The 21,281-nt window shown below is 47.7% G+C and overlaps 1 protein-coding gene and 1 non-coding gene across 6 annotated transcripts in view; one reads left to right on the top strand and one right to left on the bottom strand.

The window, feature by feature from the left end:
• The window catches only part of FRMD5 (FERM domain containing 5), a 343,195-nt gene that overhangs the window by 302,328 nt on the left and 19,586 nt on the right, over nucleotides 1-21,281 (top strand). For 3 of the 5 annotated variants that reach the window (XM_065871164.1, XM_065871162.1, XM_065871165.1), the window contains exons 3-7: nucleotides 392-434; nucleotides 664-742; nucleotides 9,570-9,667; nucleotides 11,833-11,956; nucleotides 14,939-15,026. In XM_065871164.1, the coding sequence (XP_065727236.1) occupies nucleotides 392-434; nucleotides 664-742; nucleotides 9,570-9,667; nucleotides 11,833-11,956; nucleotides 14,939-15,026 (432 nt within the window). Of the gene's footprint in view, nucleotides 1-391; nucleotides 435-663; nucleotides 743-9,569; nucleotides 9,668-11,832; nucleotides 11,957-14,938; nucleotides 15,027-21,281 lie in introns of those variants that run through there. The other 2 variants (XM_065871163.1, XM_065871166.1) reach the window with 2 other exon arrangements.
• Nucleotides 18,752-18,823, bottom strand: TRNAG-UCC (transfer RNA glycine (anticodon UCC)). Its single transcript has one exon. It is a non-coding gene; the product is annotated as a tRNA-Gly (tRNA).

Genomic DNA, 21,281 nt, shown 5'->3' with positions numbered 1-21,281 from the left:
CACAAACACAACCCATTAAAGGGAGTATTTCCCTACTAAAAAGCCAGGTGGGGCTCTGTCCCCATCACACATAGGTGCATTCATTTGTGCCTACGGGCATGCCAGAAACATGGCTTGGAACTCTGGCGCCCTACGTTGGAAGGCGGCATTGCCAGGGAAGCCCAGAAATGGCATCTGAAGCTGGATCTCTTCCCCCCTTCACAGCTGGTTCCATGGGGAGCTTATTTCAGAAAATCATATCATTCTGTACTCTCCAAGCCTACATATCACAAGCTTCTGAGCTGCTTTCACCCTGGGCTACAATCTGTCTAGTTTTTTAAATTGAATAAAACAAGTTATATTTGACACTGCTTCTCATTAGGGCTTTCTTGTTCTGTGTTCTCTGTTTCAGCATTGGTTGGAGTTTACAAAGTCTGTGGGGAAGCAGTTGAGATGTAAGTATTGTCCATGAAAAGACGGAAGCCTCACCCCTGGGGAGGGTGGGAGGAAACCTCCCACTTGCAGTGAGTCTTGGGAATTTTCCACTGTTCTAAGTGTAAGTTGGCCCTAAACATGTGAAGATTTTCTTCAGATGGTTCAGAGACCTGTGCATCCCAGTGGGGCGGGGAGCCCAGTCATCTTCCTGGGAAGGTCTTCCCGATGGGCACCTCTTTTTCTCTGCAGCCCAGCCTCCATTCACCATGTGTTTCCGCGTGAAGTTTTACCCTGCAGACCCTGCTGCCCTGAAAGAAGAAATAACCAGGTAAGGCTGAGCCCATGTCCCTCAGCCTCTAAGACTTGTTGGAGAGGATAGGAAAGAGGGACTGTAGCTTCCTAGATCCTCTACTTTGGAAGCTCCCAACTCTGATAGGCAAGGAATTCTTCCTAAATATAGCCTTACTTCTATATTTCATTTCCACATGCTCTCTTTGCTCATCCCCTCAGCAGAACTGCAACGGAGTGAGCTTCTTTCCTTTAAGAATACTTCACCTTAGGGCTTCCCTGGTGGCGCAGTGGTTGAGAGTCCGCCTGCCGATGCAGGGGACACGGGTTCATGCCCCGACCCGGGAAGATCCCACATGCCGCGCAGCGGCTGGGCCCGTGAGCCATGGCCTCTGAGCCTGCGCGTCCGGAGCCTGTGCTCCGCAACGGGAGAGGCCACAACAGTGAGAAGCCCGCGTACCGTTAAAAAAAAAAAAAAGAATACTTCACCTTAAACTGGTCATCTGCAAAAGGGTCTGGAGTAATGAATTAATCAAAAGCATTTTTTCTTTTACCAATGATGTGGCCACCATGGATGTTTTTGGAGACGGCCGTGTTGCTGCTTATTTGGGGGCTTGAAATAGACTCCAGCGGCCTAATGTACTTGGGAAATGGCAAAGTAGGACGCTGAAAAACGAGCTGGGAAACACTGAAGATTTTAAATCCAAGTGGGTGACCTCCCATGTGCTTATGGATCAGGCCCGTGATAAACTCTTCATTGTGGGGATCGTGTTCTGTGGCAGGCAGCTACAGGGAATGAATCCTGTCTCATCCAGCACCACTTGGGGATGAGAAAGAACCTCTGTGCCCACACCATCCTACAAGAGGGTCAATGAATTGGAGCTTCAAAGCTCCCCCACGGGTTTTGTGTATCTAAGCCAAATTCACTCTAAAAGTCTGACCTCAGAGATTTAGAACTCTCTGAAATGGGATCTTAATTTTTATATTAGAAAGATGTAATTTGGACATTAGCAAAACCTTGATGTTACCTTGTAAAGGGTGGAGCCCGAGGTGAAGAGGTGATGCCAGGGAATCCTAGAGCCGTGGAAGAGACAGCTCAGCCAGCTCTGCCCCCACTCCCTAAAGCCTTACAGACAGCAAAGATTGGGATGAGGCCATTGCCTCAGAGACTGCTTGTCCTCTAAGGCCTTGAGACCTATTTCTAGATCCCGAACTCCACATGAGCCCCAGTGGAGGTTGAGGGGAATCTTGCGAAGGAATCAAAAGGATCAGGAAAGTTGTTTCCTCCAGATGCTCTGAGTGCACCCACCACCCACTTTAAAGCACTGAGGACAGTGAAGTGTGTAGTTACAACCAAGTCTCGTGCTCCTTACTGGGCACATGGAAACTGCAGGCTCTGCTCATCCATGTGGAAGTGGGTGTGGCCCCTACTTTGCCTGTGAAAACCAAGCTCATCCATATTAATGAGCAATCCTGTAGCTTTAGGCAGGAGAGTGAGGGTAGAACCACTGTGTTTAACAACTTAAACAGAGAGGAGTTTTGATAAAGCACTAGCCTGCCCTGCTCATGACTTCCAGAGTGCTTGCCACAGTTCTGTACCTGCCCCTCCTTCCCCGCTTCCCTCCGCCTCCCCCCTTTCCTTTCCTCCCTCCCTCCCCACCTTTCTCTCCTGAAAGAGGTGATGGTGCCAGGGCAGACCCAGAAGTCCACGCTCCTGTCCACATGTCAGGGCAGATTTAACACAACTTTGTTGAGAGCCTAGCACCTAGCCTCCTAACACCTCGCATCAGGATCACCTTTTCTGCACCTCACTGGACCAACAGTAAGGATGAGAGGGTTTGATCTAACAACTCAGAGGGCTGCCAGTGACAGCACGACAGACACACGGCTTTCTGATTTGATTAAAGGACAAAAATATATAGTTCTCTTGGCCCTTAGGAGGAGGTCTTTTTCTTTTTTAAGATTTCTTTTTGATGTGTGGACCATTTCCAAAGTCTTTATTAAATTTGTTACAGTATTGCTTCTGTTTTATGTGTTGGTTTTTTTAGCTGTGAGGCATGTGGGATCTTAGCTCCCTGACCGGGGATCAAACCCACACCCCCTGCTTTGGAAGGCAAAGTCTAAACCACTGGACTGCCAGAGAAGTCCCAGGAGGAGGTCTTAACAATACAATTTTCTAAAACAAATGTCACTACATGATACTAATGTACAGACCCTCCTACCCAAGGAGCAGCATAGACCAGGAGGCTCAGATCCTGTTTCTGCTACTTCTTGGCTATGTGGCCTTGGACATAAAATAGTTAACTTCTCTGACCTTCAGATCCCTTATTTATAAAATGAGGATAGTAATAGTACCTCCCAGCTTCGTTGGGAGGATTAACCACTACATGGGGTCTTGTACTTCTTAATACACCCCCAGGGAGCCTGGCACTGAGCAAAGGCTCACTGTTTACTGCCAGGTCGATTACATGGTCCGTGGACCTCAGGGGCTCTGCATGGGGCACAAGTACAGTTGGTTCTGGCTTTTCTCCCTTGTTTATGTGATAATCCCCACTCCTTTTCTGTCCTAGCTAGAGTCCTAACACTTAAGCAGCTAACTTGTGAGGACTGGGAAAGCCATGGCCAGGCCTCTCTCCAAGTCAGCAAACTTCAAAGACACTGGCAAGCATGTGAGCTCCTGCCCCTTCCGCATGCAGCTGTGCCCATCATCCTCGACTATTTTCCCCTTGCTCTCTGCCTCACCAGCCTTCCTTCCCTAGAGGGCATTTTCCAAGCGTTGTCAGGTGTGCGGACCTCAAGGTGCCTGGGCCTGATTTGGAGTCTTTGTGCCTCCCCCTCCCTGAGGCGTTCTGTGGAGGCCCTGGTCTTCGCTGCGTCTTTATCCTCATTCACATCCCTGCTGCTCTTAAAAGAGTGGGTACCTGCCCCGGCCTCATTCAATACCCATAATTCATTACTGGCTTAGAGCTCTCCACCCCACCTTCCTGCCAAACTAATTTAGCTGTCAGTGTGGTTTTTTCCCTGGCAATATCAGTCCTAAATTTCGCTGCCGTCTCAGCTACTCCCATAAAGCCAGGCTTAGAGGAGGGGATGAAGAAGAACTGTGCTTCAATTTATCTCTTGGACTCTTCCCAGATGATAAATTTAGTTGCCAAATCCTGATTAATCTCTTTTGTCATTTTTTAAATAAATAAATAGATTTTCTTGTCTGAGCTAGAGACAAGGCAGAGAAAATGGGGATTAGGCACCAGATAGGCACCAGATTTAGCTTTTAACAAGGGCTGCAGGTGTTCGAACTCATTGAAAGATCAAGTAATAGAAGGAAACTGAGTGCACATGGGGCCCCGCCTTCCAAGGAAGCAAACTGCCTGACACATGTTTGAGCAGGTGCTCAAAAAATGTTAATAGACTTTTCAGGTCATTTATTTTTTTTAAAAAGTTAATAGAGTTTATAGGTAATGTATTCCATCAGTGAACATCACTTGAGCCTAGCTTAGGCTAAGATGGGTTGGCAAACTTTTTCTGTAAAAGACCAGATAGTAAGTATTTTAGGCTTTGTGGGCCATATGGTCTCTGTCGCAACTAATCTGTTCTACCATTGTAATGCGAAAGCAGCCACAGACAGTACATACATGAATGAGCCTGGCTCTGTTCCAATAAAATGTTATTTTTATCTCACTGGGGACTCTGGTGGCAGGTTTGGTGTGCCAATCCTGGGAGAAGGAATCAAAAAGATCTGAGTTCAAATCCCAGGTGGTTCTTTAACTAGATGTGTACAAGGCAAGCAACAATATCTCTGATCACTCCCTTTCCTCATGTATGAGACAGGGATAAAAACAGTAGTCACCTCATAGAATTGCTGAAAGAGTGCGCGTGTGTGGCACACAGCATGCACTCAGTAAATCACTGCTATATTGTCTCTCTCCACTGGAATGCAAGCTCCATAAGAGTAGGGACTCTGCTTCGTTCTCTGCTGTATTCCCAGCACCTGTGGCTGTACCTGGCACATGTGTGTGCTCAGAACTAGATGGATAGATGGATGGGAGGTTGGATGGACGGATAGAGGGATGGTTGAATGGATGGATGGATGGATGGATGGATGGGTTGGTGGTTGGATGGATAAATGGATGGATGGATGAATGAATGAGTGGATGGGTGGGTGGGAGGGAGGGTGAATAGGCACAGGATGTATAGGCTTTCTAGAAGAATATTAAAAGTGACAAAGCGTATTCTCTAACTCCAAGGAGCCCGCAGTCTAGTTTGGGGGAGGAAGACATACTAAACGTGATCATAGTTAGGAAAAGGGATGGCAGAAAATAGAGGAAACCAGGGGCAAAGAATCTAATGAAGGAAGACAGGGCCAAAGGATCTTTTGGAAGAAACTCTTCAGGAGCTGCCAGTGCTTTCCAGAGTTCAGAACCTTTAATTGTGGAAACATCTCTGGATTCATCCCCATCCTCTGATATCAGAAATCAGAATGCCAAAGCCAGTTCCTTGGATGTACATGTTCCAGAAATACATAGGTTTTTCTTGGTCATCTTTTTTTTTTTTTAAACCCTGAAGAATCTCTCTTTTTTTTTTTTTTGGCTGCATTGGGTCTCTGTTGCCACATGCGGGCTTTCTCTAGTTACGGCGAGCGGGGGCTACTCTTCATTGTAGCACGCGGGCTTCTGACTGCAGTGGCTTCTCTTGTTGCCACTGGCTCTACACGCACGGGCTTCAGTAGTTGTGGCTCACAGGCTCCAGAGCGCAGGCTCAGTAGTTGTGGTGCACCGGCTTAGTTGCTCCACGGCATGTGGGATGTTCCCAGACCAGGGCTCGAACCCGTGTCCCCTGCACTGGCAGGTGGATTCTCAACCACTGCGCCACCAGGGAAGCCCTCCTTGGTCGTCTTTTAGGCTCTCACACACTCTGCCTTTGGATGGTCCTCCATCAATTTAGGACAACCTGGCATTTAAACAAAAATGGAGGTGAGGTAAAGCCTCTTTGAAGCCAGAAGGAGATAGGCAAAGTTTAACCAAAAAAGTGTCCTAAAGAGAAAGCTTTTTGTCTTAAATCTGGTCTAAAGCTGATTTCTTTTTCATTCCAGTGAGAATTTCTCTCTGATGACAAAGAGTTCCCCTGACTTCATTTAGGACCCTTTTCTCCCTAACCATAGCTCACTGAATCACCATGCGGGTTCTGCTTCCTCAGCTATAAAATGCGAGAGTTAGGCTCTGTAACTCCTACTATGAGGGTCTGAGACTGGGGAGCCCAACCAGCCTGCTCATTATGAGCTGCTCATTATAAGCAGGCTGATCCCTTGCCTGACAACTCAGTGGCCCTGGTGACAATGACTCAGGCAACAAGATAGTCTTCCTTAGGCCCTTATGTCACAGGGGAGACCATGCCAGGGCCTCTTGGGAATAGGTCTAAGGATGCTATGAGTCATGTGGGATGTATTTTCATGACCAACAACACTGAGTCATTGGTTACCTCCTTAAATGAACAAAACACAAAGCTTGACGGAAGCTGCTGGGGGAGAAAAGGGAGGGGGGACCCCTAGTTAGTGTAACTGTCAGTTGATTCTTTCCTGAGCTCATCTCATCCTCTGCAGACTGTGGTGTGTTTCTTTAGGATGTTGACTTGCCCCTCCATCCCCTCCCCCTCCAGTTGCTGCACCATTGCTTGACAGTGTTCCCACGGCCTTACCCTTGACCTCCCTGTAGCTGTTCTACCTTCTGAGGTCTGAAGGAACCCCGCCCAGCAGCGGAAAAGCCTTGTTTCCTTTCCAGCTCACCTGAGGCACCTGTCATGCACCTGTCATGCACCTATCGTGGTTCTCACTGCGAGGAGGAGCGTGTCCCCCTTGGAGCTCTAGAGGAGCCTTTTCAAACCCAGCAGCACCCATACACTGACTCTCACATGCTCCTCCCCGGGGTGGGGGGTGTTCTCACCACCACATTGAGGACCACCATCCAGAGCCTTTGAAATATCTCCTTCAGTCCTGTACATGCAGCCCCTGAATTTTGGACACAGACAAGCAGAGAGGTGTGGGAGGAGTGATGCATCAACTCAGGCCCCGGGAGTGATCTGTAAGTAAGAGGCCAAAGGCTTGCTGCTACATCCTGCCAAAGCCGGTGGAAGGTGGGAGTTGAAGCAGTGAGAGGCAGAGAGCACTGCCCCCTTCCTTCCACACACCTGTGGCATTTCTTCATGGGAAGCAGAGTGAAGAGAAGCTTGATCTGGTAGATCCAACTTAAAAAATTACTACTCATTGCACGATGTCTTTTTCCTTCAGTTTTCCTTGGGGCCGAGTGGGAGTGGTTGGGATAAGAAGGGGAGTTCTTGTTAACTTCCAGACCACAGTAGTCACCTTCCCCTCGGTTTGGGGAGGGCAGTCCATCCTGATGTGGTCAGAAGGATGCTTGCGAATTTTCTTAGGACAGTCCTTCATGCATTTTAATCTATGTACAGATCACCTGGGGGTCTTGCTTAAATGATTCAGTAGGTCTCAGATGGGCCTAATTCTCCATTTCCAACAAGCTCCCAGATGCTGCTGATACCCCTGTCGTGTGGGCCACACTTTGAATAGCAAAGCTTTAGGAGAAAAGGTTCGATTGCGCCTTCGTTTCTATTTAATGACTTGAATCACCAAAAAGCCCCGAGCTCTCAGACACGTGCTGGTGCCCCTCCTCACCCCAGAAGTTGTGCTGTCATTGGTCCTCTTTCTTTTGAGCATTTTCACATGATCAAGTGGGCATGGAATCCTCTGTTTTATTCTTCAGCCTGAAAACAGAAGCAATAGAAACACCTCTAGTTGTCCAGGGAGTGCCCAATTTCTTTTTGGTTCAAACTGATGGAATTTAAGGGAATTTTACCATATTCCCATTACTCCTGTGAGGATGCTGTAGTTATCTATGGCTGTTTAACAAAATGCCACAAAACTTCACTTAAAAGTATTTCTCATCTCTGAGTGTCTGTGGGTCAGGAATTCAGGAGTGGCTTAGCTGGGTGCTTCTGGCTCAGGGTCTCTCCTGGGGTTGCAGCCAAGTGGTTGGCTGGGCCTGTGGTCATCTGAAGGCTTGACCAGAGGATTCAGTTCCAAGATGGTGTACTCACATGGCTGTTGGCAGAAAGCTTCAGTTCCTTGCTAGCTGTTGGCAAAACGCCTTGGTTCCTCACCATGGACCTTTCTATAGGGCTGCTTAAGTGTCCTCGAGCAGAGTGAGTGATCCAAGAGAAGGAGAGCACAAGGAGGAAGCTGCAGGGACACTATGACCTAGTCTCAGATGTCAGACACTAACTACCACTCCTGCTTTAGTCTGCTTGTTAGAAGCAAGCCACTGAGTCTAACCCACCCTCAAATGGAGTGAATTAAGCTCTACCTCTGGAAATGAGGAGTATCAAGGAATTTGTGAACTTTTTTTTTTTTTTTAACCATGCCACGCGGCTTGTGGGATCTTAGTTCCCCAGCCAGGGATTGAACCCACGACCTCAGCAGTGAAAGTGCAGAGTCCTAACCACTGGACCGCCAGGGAATTCCCTGTGGACATATTTTCAAACCACCACAAATAACCCCCTGTCAAGGAGCCGCTGTGGTAGGTGACTCACTTAAGGGTGTGATACCCCAGGCCTCTGCTCTTCTCAGGGCACCTGTGAGGTTGTGAACATCAGAGACCCCACTCCTTGTAAAGACCTTTCAGAATACAACATCAACAGTTCCATTCCATGGCAACAGAGTCCACCCAATTACTTGTGAAACTACAAAGCACTTATAGTGCAAAGAGGGTAGAATAACACAGTGATGAAGAGCCAACCTCAGTCCTGAATTTGAATCCTGGTTCTGCCACTTACCAGTTATGTGCCCATGAGAAAATCACTTAAGCCTCAGTTTATCTTAAAAAAGGGAGATAATAACAATATATATCTCAAAGTGGTATGGAAAATTAGGTGAGATGCTGATGTCAAGTGTGTAAGTCCTGGACTGGGAAATAGTAAGTGTTCAATACACATCAGCTACTATTAGCTGTTCTTGATAGCCTGCTTCCACCTGAGGTGAGCTTCCTACGGTTGAAGAAATATTAGCCACAAGTTTGTGCATTTCCTTCACCGGTGCCTCTTCTTACACCTTATTCAATTTCTGAGAGGTCTGGTTGACCTCTGCCCATAATGAGGGCCATTCCACATATGGACAGATTGACTTGGCAAGCCGAGGCAGAACTCTCCCCAGGGCTAGTTCCTTCACCACCTCTCTGCTTCTTAAGAGGCAACGTCAGCGAGAGTCCAAGGCGGAGAGAGGCCCCATCAGCCCCTCTCTTATGACACAGGTTTCTTTCTCGGCACTGAATTGAGCGGGGCCGGCTCCTTCCAACTCCCAGCACTGGGGGACGATGCTTTTAACCAGGAAGTGCCATTTTTGTTTTGGTTTTTGTTTTTGCGGTACGCGGGCCTCTCACTGTTGTGGCCTCTCCCGTTGCGGAGCACAGGCTCCGGACGCGCAGGCTCAGCGGCCATGGCGCACGGGCCCAGCTGCTCCGCGGCATGTGGGATCTTCCCGGACCGGGGCACGAACCCGTGTGCCCTGCATCGGCAGGCGGACTCGCAACCACTGTGCCACCAGGGAAGCCCGCCATTTCTGTTTTGAGCTACAGAAGGAAACTGACAGGTTGTTTTGAATTGAACTTCAAAATCAGTTCAGGGCAAAGTGCTTGAAAGAGCCTTCAGGGAAATGGAAAATGTTATTTGTTTTGTGGTATGTTTTGAGATTTTTGTTTTAATGTAGTAAAAGTGTCCTGACAGAGATTTTGATAGGCTTATATTACATATTTATGTCTTTAAAGCAATCAAAGAAATCCTTTATAGTTCATTTTCTGTTTTCTCTCCAGGTATTTAGTCTTCCTGCAGATCAAAAGGGATCTGTACCACGGCCGCCTCCTCTGTAAAACATCAGATGCTGCCTTGTTAGCAGCTTATATCCTTCAAGGTAATGACTTTTGACAGGATAAATTTGCCTTTCATGCTAAGTACTGATTACATTATTTCAGTTACCGCAGGTGACTACTTCTTGGATATAAACAGTATCTAACTTGAAACAGAGCCCAAGTTAAAAGACTTTGCCTGGACTCCCTAGTCCCAGGAAGCTCTGACCACACAACCTTAAATCGTTTGTACCTAAAGTCTTTCTGGCAGCCCCTTCAGACTCTGTTTGGGGGGGTGGCTTTCCTTGCACCCTTGGTCGATAAAGTTATCGAGACTCTGGAGAGTAATCCAAATCAGCTTTTTCTTGTCTTTTTATTCAAATCTCAAAGATGTGAAGCACCTTGGAATTCTGGTATCTGTTTCAGAGACCTTTCCATTCAGAGTGCTCTAAGTTAGAAATGTTTCCAAGTAACAAACCCATTTTCTAACATGCAAAGAAGGCAGAGTTGGGGTTGTACTCAGCCAATACCCAGACTGGCGGTTTTTGCAAAACAGTGGGAAAGGTACGTACTCTTCGTAGGTGATCCTTTCTCCTTTCGTGAAATGCAGGGGACTTCTAAGTATTCTAAGTTCGTAGACTTCTCTTAGTCCTTTGGCCTGAAGCTGTCACTGGGTTATTTTGGACCATAGCACTAAAATCATGAAGTTTCTATCAAAGAATCTGAATTCATAATCAGAAATCTGTGAACTCCAGGAAGCTACTTTGTGAACAGAACCTAAAAAAATGCTTGCCAATAAGAAACGAAAGTTCTTCTGGCAAAAAAAAAATATCACAGCTGCGTTAAGAATGTAAAAGTCAGCCTATTGCAACTTTGACTTCTGAGACTCCTGTTTTTAAAAACCTCCTAAGCCTGAAGTCTAGAAGGTACTTGCCAACTTTAAGGTACCCAAAGATACTCCTTTCATTTTTTAAAGGAAAACCTGGTCCCATCTAAGTGAAATTTTAAACTCTAGTTTTACCCTGACAACCATATTGAAATTTTCTTTTTTTTTTTTTTTTTAATTTAAAGAAGTTATTGGTATCCAACATTGATGTTTCCCATTTGGAGCTTTCTAAGTAAAATCATAATAAATGACTCCATGGCTCAAGATCACTTCAGACTTTAAGCCCAGGGAAACCTTTAGTCTCTTGCTAAATGACAGAAATTCCCGAGTAGTCTGGAAGGCACTGTGAGGAGACCTGTGCCACAGGACAATATTCAGTTGTGGAAAAAGGGCACATTTTCCTCTTAATATTTACTCCCCACTCAAGACTTCTCACCTGCACTGGTTGTGGTTCTCACTAGGGGAGGAGAAAAGACAACCACAAAGCAGCTGAACTTCTTAACGTCCTTTCTCCTGACACACACAGTGTTCCCTGTGGAATGCTGCATGTGGAGAAGGCTGGATTCTGACCTAGGACCACATTGTAGGGAGTAGCGTGGGCCCACTGGCCCCCCCCCAGATCTGAGATCTCAGCAGCTTTGGGGATGGACTCTCTCTGTGAATCTGCAGGACGAGAAAGCCCCACCCCCTGCTGGGAACGGAGAAGTCAGCCTTAGGACCTGGTGCTCCTGAACTCAGCGGCCCTTTCTGCTTATAGCCAGTCTTCCCACTCTGCAGCCCTCTCCGGGGGGCCTGGCACCTGTTCAGCCCTCAGTGAATATTTATTCAAATGTGTTCACTTGATTTGATTGGGACTGAGAGTTGAGTTCTGAGTTTGGGTCATGGTTCATTCATCATTTTGCTGTGTCCCTGCTAAAATCCTCAAAACGAGATTTAGTCTTTGGATGTGGCTCAGGCCCAAAAGCTTTCTGATCAAGCTCACAGTTTTCTGTGCTGCCACAAAGAGCATTGTTCTCAGGCTCTCTTCTGGGAGCCTGTGGGCCATGGTGCAGACTTCTGCTCTTTTATTGCAAATTTACATGTGGTGACCTCAGAACGCAGGGTCAGCTCTACCTTCTCTACTTGGCCTTGATAGCAACTCAGTGTGCACACCTGGGGAAACAAAGGTGGGCCTGCTCCTGAGGAACATGCCCTCTGCCCGACTCACAGCTGTGCTCGGATCCACTGTTCTTTGCAAATGTGGTGCAGACTTTAGCTTTTGCTCTCTGTGTTAATCTCTTGTTGTTTTGCCAGTGATGATTTACCTATCTCCACAACTGTTTTCCTCTACTTTCCTTTTGCAAGCGGAGATTGGGGATTATGACCCAGGAAAACACCCTGAAGGCTACAGCTCCAAGTTCCAGTTTTTCCCTAAACATTCAGAGAAGCTGGAAAGGAAGATTGCTGAGATTCACAAAACAGAACTCAGGTGCGTGACACTCGGTTCAGGCCAGGCCACCGTCTCCCTCACAGCCTGAGCACACAGCCTCTGCACTGCATCCTCTGCTCCTGCAGACCCAGCCTTCCTGACTCTGGGATGTACCATTTTCAGTGATCCACTGACAGTACAACCTCAAGGCTCCCTCTCCAAGAACAGTGGTGTAGGCTGAGGCTTAAAGGCAAGAGAGAAGCTATATAGGTAAGGAAAATGGAGAAGGATTGGCCTCTGAAAGGTATTTGCTTCACTAAGATAAATGAAGAGACAGAGGGAAGAATCATGAACTGGGGAAAAGGAAAAGGAAAACGTAAACAGCAGAAGAGGGAAGAGAGGAGTGGTTAAGTGGGGATGTGAAAAATGGGCAACCCTCTGACCTTGGTCCGTGACAGTGACAGGTGGCTTCTGGATCAGTGGATGGGACCACACAGGGCTGGCCTGATTCATAGCTGGTGTGGGTACCTTGAGAGCACCTCACTCAAGGGTATGTCTTCAGCACTGCTTCCTCAACCCCACACCCCTGCACTGAGGGAAGGAGGGGGGATAGAAGCAGCTGGAAGCAGGAGGCTTGTCCTCCTCAGACTCTCCTAGGTCACCCAGAATGTGCCACATCCCATAAGATAGCATCAGTGCATCCTCTCACCCATATGAAATAGTGTTTTCTACAAAGGTTGGTTTTTCAAAAAGCCACAAAAGGGTGTTTAGGCTCTACTTTGTATGGCACACTGGAGCACAGATTCCCCAAACTGATAAACTAAGAAAAAATTTATGTACAATACAGCATTGTAAAATAAAACCTGCTATCATATTAATACCATGCAATTAAAAAAAAATCTTTTCAAATGTTTGTGTAACTACCTTTCTGGGGAATGACAATGTCCAAGGGGTGGGAAAAAGATATTTCTAATGATAACATTAACCTTAAACTAGTTCCTACCTGATGCCCCCCAAACAAAAAATCTTCACCTTCACTCAAAGATTTTACCAACAAATACGTCCCCACAGCCTCTTTAGCCATATAAACAGACCTCCTGCCCACTGTATGTGGTTGGACTGGTCCCCACCCTCCAGAGGAATGGAGACACCTACCAGAGGTGGAATCCTAGCCGCCTCCCACCCCTCTCCCTGTGCAGGTGCTGCCCCAGCTCCTCCCATCACTCTTAGGGAATAGTGGCCCCTTGTGGTACAGGTCAGAATAAACACATCTGTGAGGGCTCCTGGCTCATTAAAAGGAGAGATCAAGGGTGTGCTGGGACAGCCGGAAGCCCCTGCCAGGAGGGTTTTAGGAGATGTCAGAGCAGTGGGGACAGTCCTCCAGAAACCTCATAGAAGTCAGGGGATTCCTCAGGAAATGATGCCCACTTTGAGGGTCCCAGAGGGTTGAGGGTGAATGCAGCCCACGGAGCCCTCCAGTCTCCACACAGGGAATAAGGAGGCTCCCTGGAAAGGGTAGCGGTGCTCAGCTGCCTCTGGTGCCCGGTCCTTTGCCTGCTGCGCCAGCATTTTCCAAACACCTTCCCCGTGTCTCAGGTGCGCTGGTGGGTGTAAACATCTGCATTGTACCAAATGCCTCCTTACACAGGTACTACTTACACAGGCTCGGCCTCACCTTCGTAATGTAAAAGTGTGTCTGTGTTTCCTTTCTGCAGCTCTAACGTGTGTTCCTTGAGGGCCCAGGCTGCACTATAGTTTATGGTGTATTTCATACAGGGCAGCACAGAAGCTGCTGAGGTGCTGATTGATTGATGCCTCTCCAGAAAGACACTAGAGGGAATCTGGTCTTCTTCTCCCTCAGGCTGGCTTGTCTTCCTGCCCTGCCATATTACTTGAGACAAATGATAACTTAGAAAGTTTCAGTCCTGCCCACCAGCCGTCAGAGTTGTTGACTTGACAAACTGCCCACACCTCCTCATACTGAAGCCAATCCCACATCTGTAGAAGGAGGTCAGCTTCCCAGGGCACTGGACCCTGAGAGAGCCTGTGGTGATCCTGCACTGGTTCTGCGTGGAGCCCATCCACACCCCTGCTAAAGAGGCAGCCAGGAGGGGAGTGATGCTGAAGGCCTCTTCTTCAGATGGCTTGGTGTCAGCGCTGGTTTCTTCCATTTTTCTGCTTGTTTCCTTTTCACAGTCATCACCCTGTGGGCAGACAGAGCTATTGTGGAGTCTGGGGAGCTCAGCACTGTCTTCTGTTGCATTTCTTTACCCTCCATTCCTGTGTTCCCATTTGGTAAAGGAAGAGGGTTAGGCAGCAAGATATACAGGTCCCTTCTTTGTGTTTCAGTCTAGATCAGATGGCCTGCAGCCAGCCTACAGATGTATTTTTTTTCTGCCCCCATAGTACTTAAAACCGAAATGCCACATAAAATTCGGTATCTGTGAATTCTCTTTAAAAATCACACCTGGGCTTCCCTGGTGGCACAGTGGTTGAGAGTCCGCCTGCCGATGCAGGGGACACGGGTTCGTGCCCCGGTCTGGGAAGATCCCAGATGCCGCCGAGCGGCTGGGCCCGTGAGCCATGGCCCCTGAGCCTGTGTGTCTGGAGCCTGTGCTCCGCAACGGGAGAGGCCACAACAGTGAGAGGCCCGCGTACCGCAAAAAAAAAAAAAAAAAAAAAAAAATCACACCTAGCAATGATGGTGTGACCACAATCCAAGACTGCATTCCAAGACTATAGCTGAGGAGCAGCTGCCCTCATTAGACGGGGTGGCACTCCCAGTTTGCCCTAGTCCCCACCACTCCCTATTGTATTACACTCAGCCCATGTCATTCATTATGTAGCCTGCCTCACTCTGAAGACTTACAAGGTTTTGACCCTAGATAAGAGTCTCTGAAGTCGGTCCTAGGACGGAGCAGGGAGCACACTCTATGGAAAAATCGGAGTGTGAGACACCCTGAGCACTTCCTAATTGAGTTTACCTCAGGGGAACCTATGGGAGCAGGAAATCCTGAAATCATCCCGTTTTCTTTATTCCAGTGGCCAAACACCAGCAACATCAGAGCTGAACTTTTTAAGAAAAGCGCAGACGTTGGAGACATACGGAGTGGACCCTCACCCGTGTAAGGTAAGACCCGCCCCCATGGCCGGAGACTGTGCTGACCTTGCCCCCTCTAGGCAGGGGTCCCCGGTCCGTGGCCTGTTAGGGCCGCACAGCAGGAAGTGAGCAGCGCTTCATCTGCTGCTCCCCATCGCTCGCATTACGGCCTGAACCATCTTCCCCCTGCCCCCATCCATGGAAAAATTGTCTTCCACAAAACTGGTCCCTGGTGCCAAAAAGGTTGGGGACCGCTGCTCTAGAGGGTGACAGGCAGGGAGGGACCACGCGCCTGTGCCACCCGCCCCTTCAATATTGGGATGATTGGCTTTTTTAGTGACAGACGCCAGAGAAAATGTCTCGTTGTGAAAACTCCTCTGGTTTCCACGCTGCATGATCTTGTGGTGCCACATCGATGTCAGAGGGTCCGGGGCAAAGTCCATGGAAATAACAAATTGGAAACCGGGGCCCCACTTAGGCAGCAGTGGGTAATTTGGTGGAAGTGAAGAGAAGAGGAATGGGGGAGGCCCCCCACAGGGAATGATCAGAGGCTGCTCAGCGCACTGCCCACCCTTCCCTGACCCGTAATCTGTTTTCTTTCCAAGAGTGGGTTTTTATTGACTGCAGCGGCCTAAGTCACTGCATGGAACTGCAGTGGAGTCACGTTTAATTCCCTTATGCGCGTGTGAGGGCAGGACAGGAACCAGCCAGGGAGGCTCTGCCCAGAGAGGAACCTCTGTGATTACTCACTAGCATTTCAGAGACGAGCTCGGGCAGCCACTCGAGACTGTGGAAAGCAGTGAAGACCCGTGGCCTCTTCCTGTCTCTCTGTGGCCGGGTCCCTGCGCTTCATCTCCTCATCCCAGCTGCTCTGACACTTCTGGTCTCTGCCTCAGTTTCTCCAAATCTTTGCCTCTCTCTTTCCACTACTGGAGAGACCCCAGTATCACAAGTAAAACTGATTCTCAAACACTTCTTCCTAATAAGTGAGGGGCACCATAAGTTTCCAAAAAAAATTAATAGAATAGAAACCGAGGAACCCAGTGATGTGGAGGCAGAGTTGCGTTTCCCTTGGCCACTTGGTGAGGAGATGGTGATGTTTTTGTTGCGTAGGATTTAATGCCAAAACTTCAAATATGAACTTTGAGAACATTCTGGCACTCAGAAACCTGGTCACCCTCCCAGCTCCACAGTTCCCTATCTACCAGCACAGCCTACTGAAGATAACCCCTGTGCTCTTGGGGGCCAGCACTGTCAGAAAACACATTCATGCCATTTTATACCAAAAAAAAAAAAAAAGAAGACATATGGATATTTACAAATGAATTAGCAAAGCTTCCTGAATAATGCCTTGTGTACAACCGATGTAGTTTAACTTGCATAAATTCCTCAGATACTATCAGCAGGGGCCTGCAGAGGACTGACTGACAAGAGCTTTGGAGTCAGCTGGCCTTGGCTCCAGGGCTGGTCTCCTCCTTCCTGGGGCCTTCAGAAACTTCTCTGAGCCTGGCTTTCCTCATCCGTGTTAAAGTCAGCAGATACTCCGCACCTGTGCTCCCTGAACTGCTGAGTCACTTCAGGACCTGAAAAGACAACAGCTGCCTTCTTCTCTTCTCCGCCATCCTATGTGCGGCTGGATTTGCTCCATGTCTTCTCACAAGGCTCACAGGTCTTGTCTTCTCACAAGACTTTCAGGATCAAGCAATTCCTGGCCAAGAAGCAAAAGCAGAATCACCCCATTCCCCAATGGGTTCGAATGAAAACTGGTAACAAAATGAGGTACAACTCCAAGAGAAGACATTGGAGAAGAACCACGCTGGGTCTGTGAGGAGCCTCGCCTATGAAGTGGCACACATTTATGCTGTGTCAAGGTCACTTGCATCTTACCATATCACTTTGAGAACATCACTACCGTCTGACGAGCTGGGTGTGTTTTATTGGGAAAATTATTTTTCTCTTTGCGTGTTTCTGCACTAGTGCTTTGGTTTAGTAGTAAATATGTGAGACCTTTGGTTAGAAGGAAAAAAAAAAAAAGACATAGCTGCCTAAAGATAGATATGGTCAACAGAAGATGCCAGGTCACCTCTGCATTTAACCCCACATCTGTCCAGTCCCATTGAGGCCACACAGAGTGCCCACCTCTTCAGAGATGGGTCCCTAGGCAGGGCTGTCACCTGATGGCACGTGGAGGTGGGCTGACGGTGAACCTGAGCATGACAACTGAGTGTAGCAGGGTGGGGATTCTCTGCTGTTGCCTATGGGGGTCTGGAAGCTACAGCGGCACCCAGCTTGGTGTCCAGCCCAAACCCACATGCACCCTAGGACTGCGGGGGTCCTGGCTCAGGCCTGTCTTTTGATGACTCTGTCCACCAACAGACACAGAAGTGAAGAGGCTACAGGAAGGAACCGGCTTTCATACCAGGCACTGCACAAGGCCCAATCCCATATATCCTATCATTTCATCCCCACGGCACCCACTCCTAGAAGGAGAGAGGGAAGAGAGGTTTGTGGCACACCTTCCCTAGCAGGCCCACTGGAATCCTTTCACATTATTTTCTTATCTAATCCTCATGCCAGCACCGGGAGGTAGATATTATTCTTCCTGATTTATAGACAAGAAGATGAAGAAGATGAAGTTTCCAGGAGGCCACAGTGTACAAGGCCCTGAGTGGCAGAGCAAGAATATATGAACTAAGGTCACTTCCTGTTGCTGTGTATCTCTATGGAGCAGAAGCCCCCAGGAGACTTCCTCTGGGGAGAAGGTGGGAGCAGTCATCTTGCTGGGATTCCGCTCCCTTGTTCCTGGGCCCCGTACTTCTTGCTCACCCGGGGCCACGTCAGCGCCCTGCTGCAGACCCTGCGGCTCATCTCATTAGGCTCTGGTTCAGGATTCCCTCGGCCCTCCTGAGGAAGGAGAACAGTTTGGGAGCCTTTACTCTTGTCATTAAGTAGAGTCACTTTGGTGATAGGCTACCAAGCCCTCGCCTTAATGTTGCTACAAGGAGAGCCGAAATAAGCTGGAGTGCTTGGTGTAATAGATACTGATGATTTCTATTAACAGAGAGGCAATTACTGGAGCTCTGGGAATCTGGGGCACACAGCCCTAGGGAGGACAGAAGAAGAGGAATCGTTTCGATAATTAAATGAGATCAGACCAACGCTTCGGATGGGCTCTGTTCTCCTGGACTGATTAAGAAGCTGCTGTTCTTTCTGATGGTTTCTTTCTGCCCAGAGGGCCCTTGCCTGGCCCTGGGACTAGGAAGAGGATATCCTACCCACTCTGGGAGGGACAACCAGAGGGCTCCAGTAGCTAGCTGTCTTACACTAATACCCAAACTCTGAACTTGCACAAGCTGTCCTGAGCTCTCTGCCTTTCCACTGACCCCCAACTCCTGGCAGGAGCCCCTAGCAGACCAAGCCTACAGCTGCTGGATGAGGAGGATGGAGCAAACCACTGACAGCACAGTGTTGCATCTGCTCCCCGGCCCTGACACCTCTCCAACCTCTCACCATCTTGTTCTTTCCAGGGGGCCTGGGACTGGTTGTTTGCCTTGGGTCTCCTGCAGGCCCAGACTGTGGCCTCCTGCCCTGTCAAGGATTTGAACTGGTCGGACCCACCACATGAGCCCAGCCTTATCATGAATCATGAAGGTGCCATTTATCGAGAGCCTCCACATGCCAGCCACTTACACTATCTCATTTAACCTTATTTATTTATTTTTTTTGGCCACGCCACACGGCATGGGGGATTTTGGTTCCCCGACCAGGGATCGAACCTGTGCCCCTGCAGTGGAAGTGCAGAGTCCTAACCACTGGACCACCAGGGAAGTCCCAATCTCATTTAATCTTTACAACAACACTGCCAAGAAGACATTCTTGGGCTTCCTTGGTAGCGCAGTGGTTAAGAATCCGCCTGCCAGAAGACCTAAATAGACATTTCTCCAAAGAAGACATACAGATTACCAACGAACACGTGAAAGGATGCTCAACATCACTAATCATTAGAGAAATGGAAATCAAAACTACAACGAGGTATCACCTCACACTGGTCAGAATGGTCATCATCAAAAAATCTACAGACAATAAATGCTGGAGAGGATGTGGAGAAAAGGGAACCCTCTTGCACTGTTGGTGGGAATGTAAATTGATACAGCCACTATGGAGAACAGTATGGAGGTTCCTTAAAAACCTAAAACTAGAACTGCCATACAACCCAGCAATCCCACTACTGGGCATATACCCTGAGAAAACCATAATTCAAAAAGAGGCATGTACCACAATGTTCACTGCAGCACTATTTACAATAGCCAGGACATGGAAGCAACCTAAATGTCCATCGACAGATGAATGGATAAAGAAGATGTGGCACATATATACAATGGAATATTACTCGGCCATAAAAAGAAAGAAAATTGTGTTATTTGTAGTGAGGTGGATGGACCTAGAGTCTGTCATACAGAGTGAAGTAAATCAGAAAAACAAATACCGAATGCTGATACATATATATGGAATCTAAAAAAGAAAAGGGTTATAAAGAACCTAGGGGCAGGACAGGAATAAAGACGCAGACGTAGAGAATGGACTTGAGGACACGGAGAGGGGGAAGGGTAAGCTCAGATGAAGTGAGAGAGTGGCATGGATATATATACACTACCAAATGTAAAATAGATAGCTAGTGGGAAGCAGCCACATAGCACAGGGAGATCAGCTCCGTACTGTGTGACCACCTAGACGAGTAGGATAGGGAGGGTGAGAGGGAGATGCAAGAGGGAGGAGATAATGGGGATATATGTATATGTATAGCTGATACACTTTGTTATAAGCAGAAACTAACACACAATTGTAAAGCAATTATACGCCAATAAAGATGTTAAAAAGAAAAAGAATCAACAAAAAGAGTAAAAAAATAAATAAAAGATGTGGCAAATATATACAATGGGGTACTACTCAGCCATAAAAAGAAACAAAATTGACTTATTTGTAGTGAGGTGGATAGACCTAGAGACTGTCGTACAGAGTGAAGTAAGTCAGAAAAACTAATACCGTATGCTAACACGTATATATGGAATCTAAAAAAAAAAATGGTTCTGAAGAACCTAGGGGTAGGACAGGAATAAAGATGCAGACATAGAGAATGGACTTGAGGACACGGGGAAGGGGAAGGGGAAGATGGGACGAAGTGAGAGAGTAGCATTGACATATATCCACTACCAAATGTAAAATAGATAGCTAGTGGGAAGCAGCCGCATAGCACAGGGAGATCAGCTCCGTACTTTGTGACCACCTAGAGGGGTGGAATAGGGAGGGTGGGAGGGAGATGCAAGAGGGAGAGGATATGGGGATATATGTACACATATACGTGATTCACTTTGTTATAAAGCAGCAACTAACACAACATTGTAAAGCAATTACACTCCAATAAAGATGTTTAAAAAAAAGAAGAAGAATCCGCCTGCCAATGCAGGGGACACAGATTTGAGGCCTGGTCCAGGAAGATCCCACATGCCACGGAGCAACTAAGCCCGTGTGCCACAACTACTGAGCCTGTGCTCTAGAGCCCGTGAGCCACAACTGAGCCCACATGCTACAACTACTGATGCCCGCGTGCCTAGAGCCCGTGCTCCACAACAAGAGAAGCTACCACAATGAGAAGCCCGTGCGCCGCAACGAAGAGTAGCCCCCACTCGCCGCCACTAGAGAAAGCCCACGCGCAGCAACGAAGACCCAATGCAGCCAAAAATAAATAAATAAAATAATAAATTTATTTTAAAAAAAAGAAGACATTCTTGTCTTTTTAAGATGAGAACACTGAGCTCTGAGGAACTAACTAACATGTCCAGTGTTAGTGGCAAGGATGGTACTGGGACTCAAACTTGGAGTTGTGGAGTTTCAGTGCTGTGCTCTTTCAGTTATCATTCATGGTCTTCCATCCGGAGAGGTGGCATTTATTTAGGAACAAAGCGGGACTCACTGCCAGTTCTGATCAAGAGAGGACGAAAGACCTACGAGACTACTGAAATCATCATAGAAAAATGTAATGTAAATTCACCAAATGGCTTTATGTCTGTTTTGTATAGATAGACCAGGAGAAAATTGATTTCAGCAGGGTCTAGGTTAGGTCAACCACACAAATAAAATGATAGTGTCACTCCGTTGCTCTTAAAACAGGATCATTACTTTCATAATCCAGCTACCAAAGCTCCTCTCTAAATAAACCCACTCCCCATTTGACACGTTGCCCTTGACCTCAGAGAAGCAGAACAAGAAGCATCAGTGATGGCTTGC

Source organism: Phocoena phocoena, chromosome 2 (assembly GCF_963924675.1).
Source record: "Phocoena phocoena chromosome 2, mPhoPho1.1, whole genome shotgun sequence".
NCBI classification, from domain to species: Eukaryota; Metazoa; Chordata; class Mammalia; order Artiodactyla; family Phocoenidae; genus Phocoena; species Phocoena phocoena.
The sequence above is the reverse complement of the archived record's forward strand: the minus strand, read 5'-3'. Positions and strand labels throughout refer to the sequence as shown.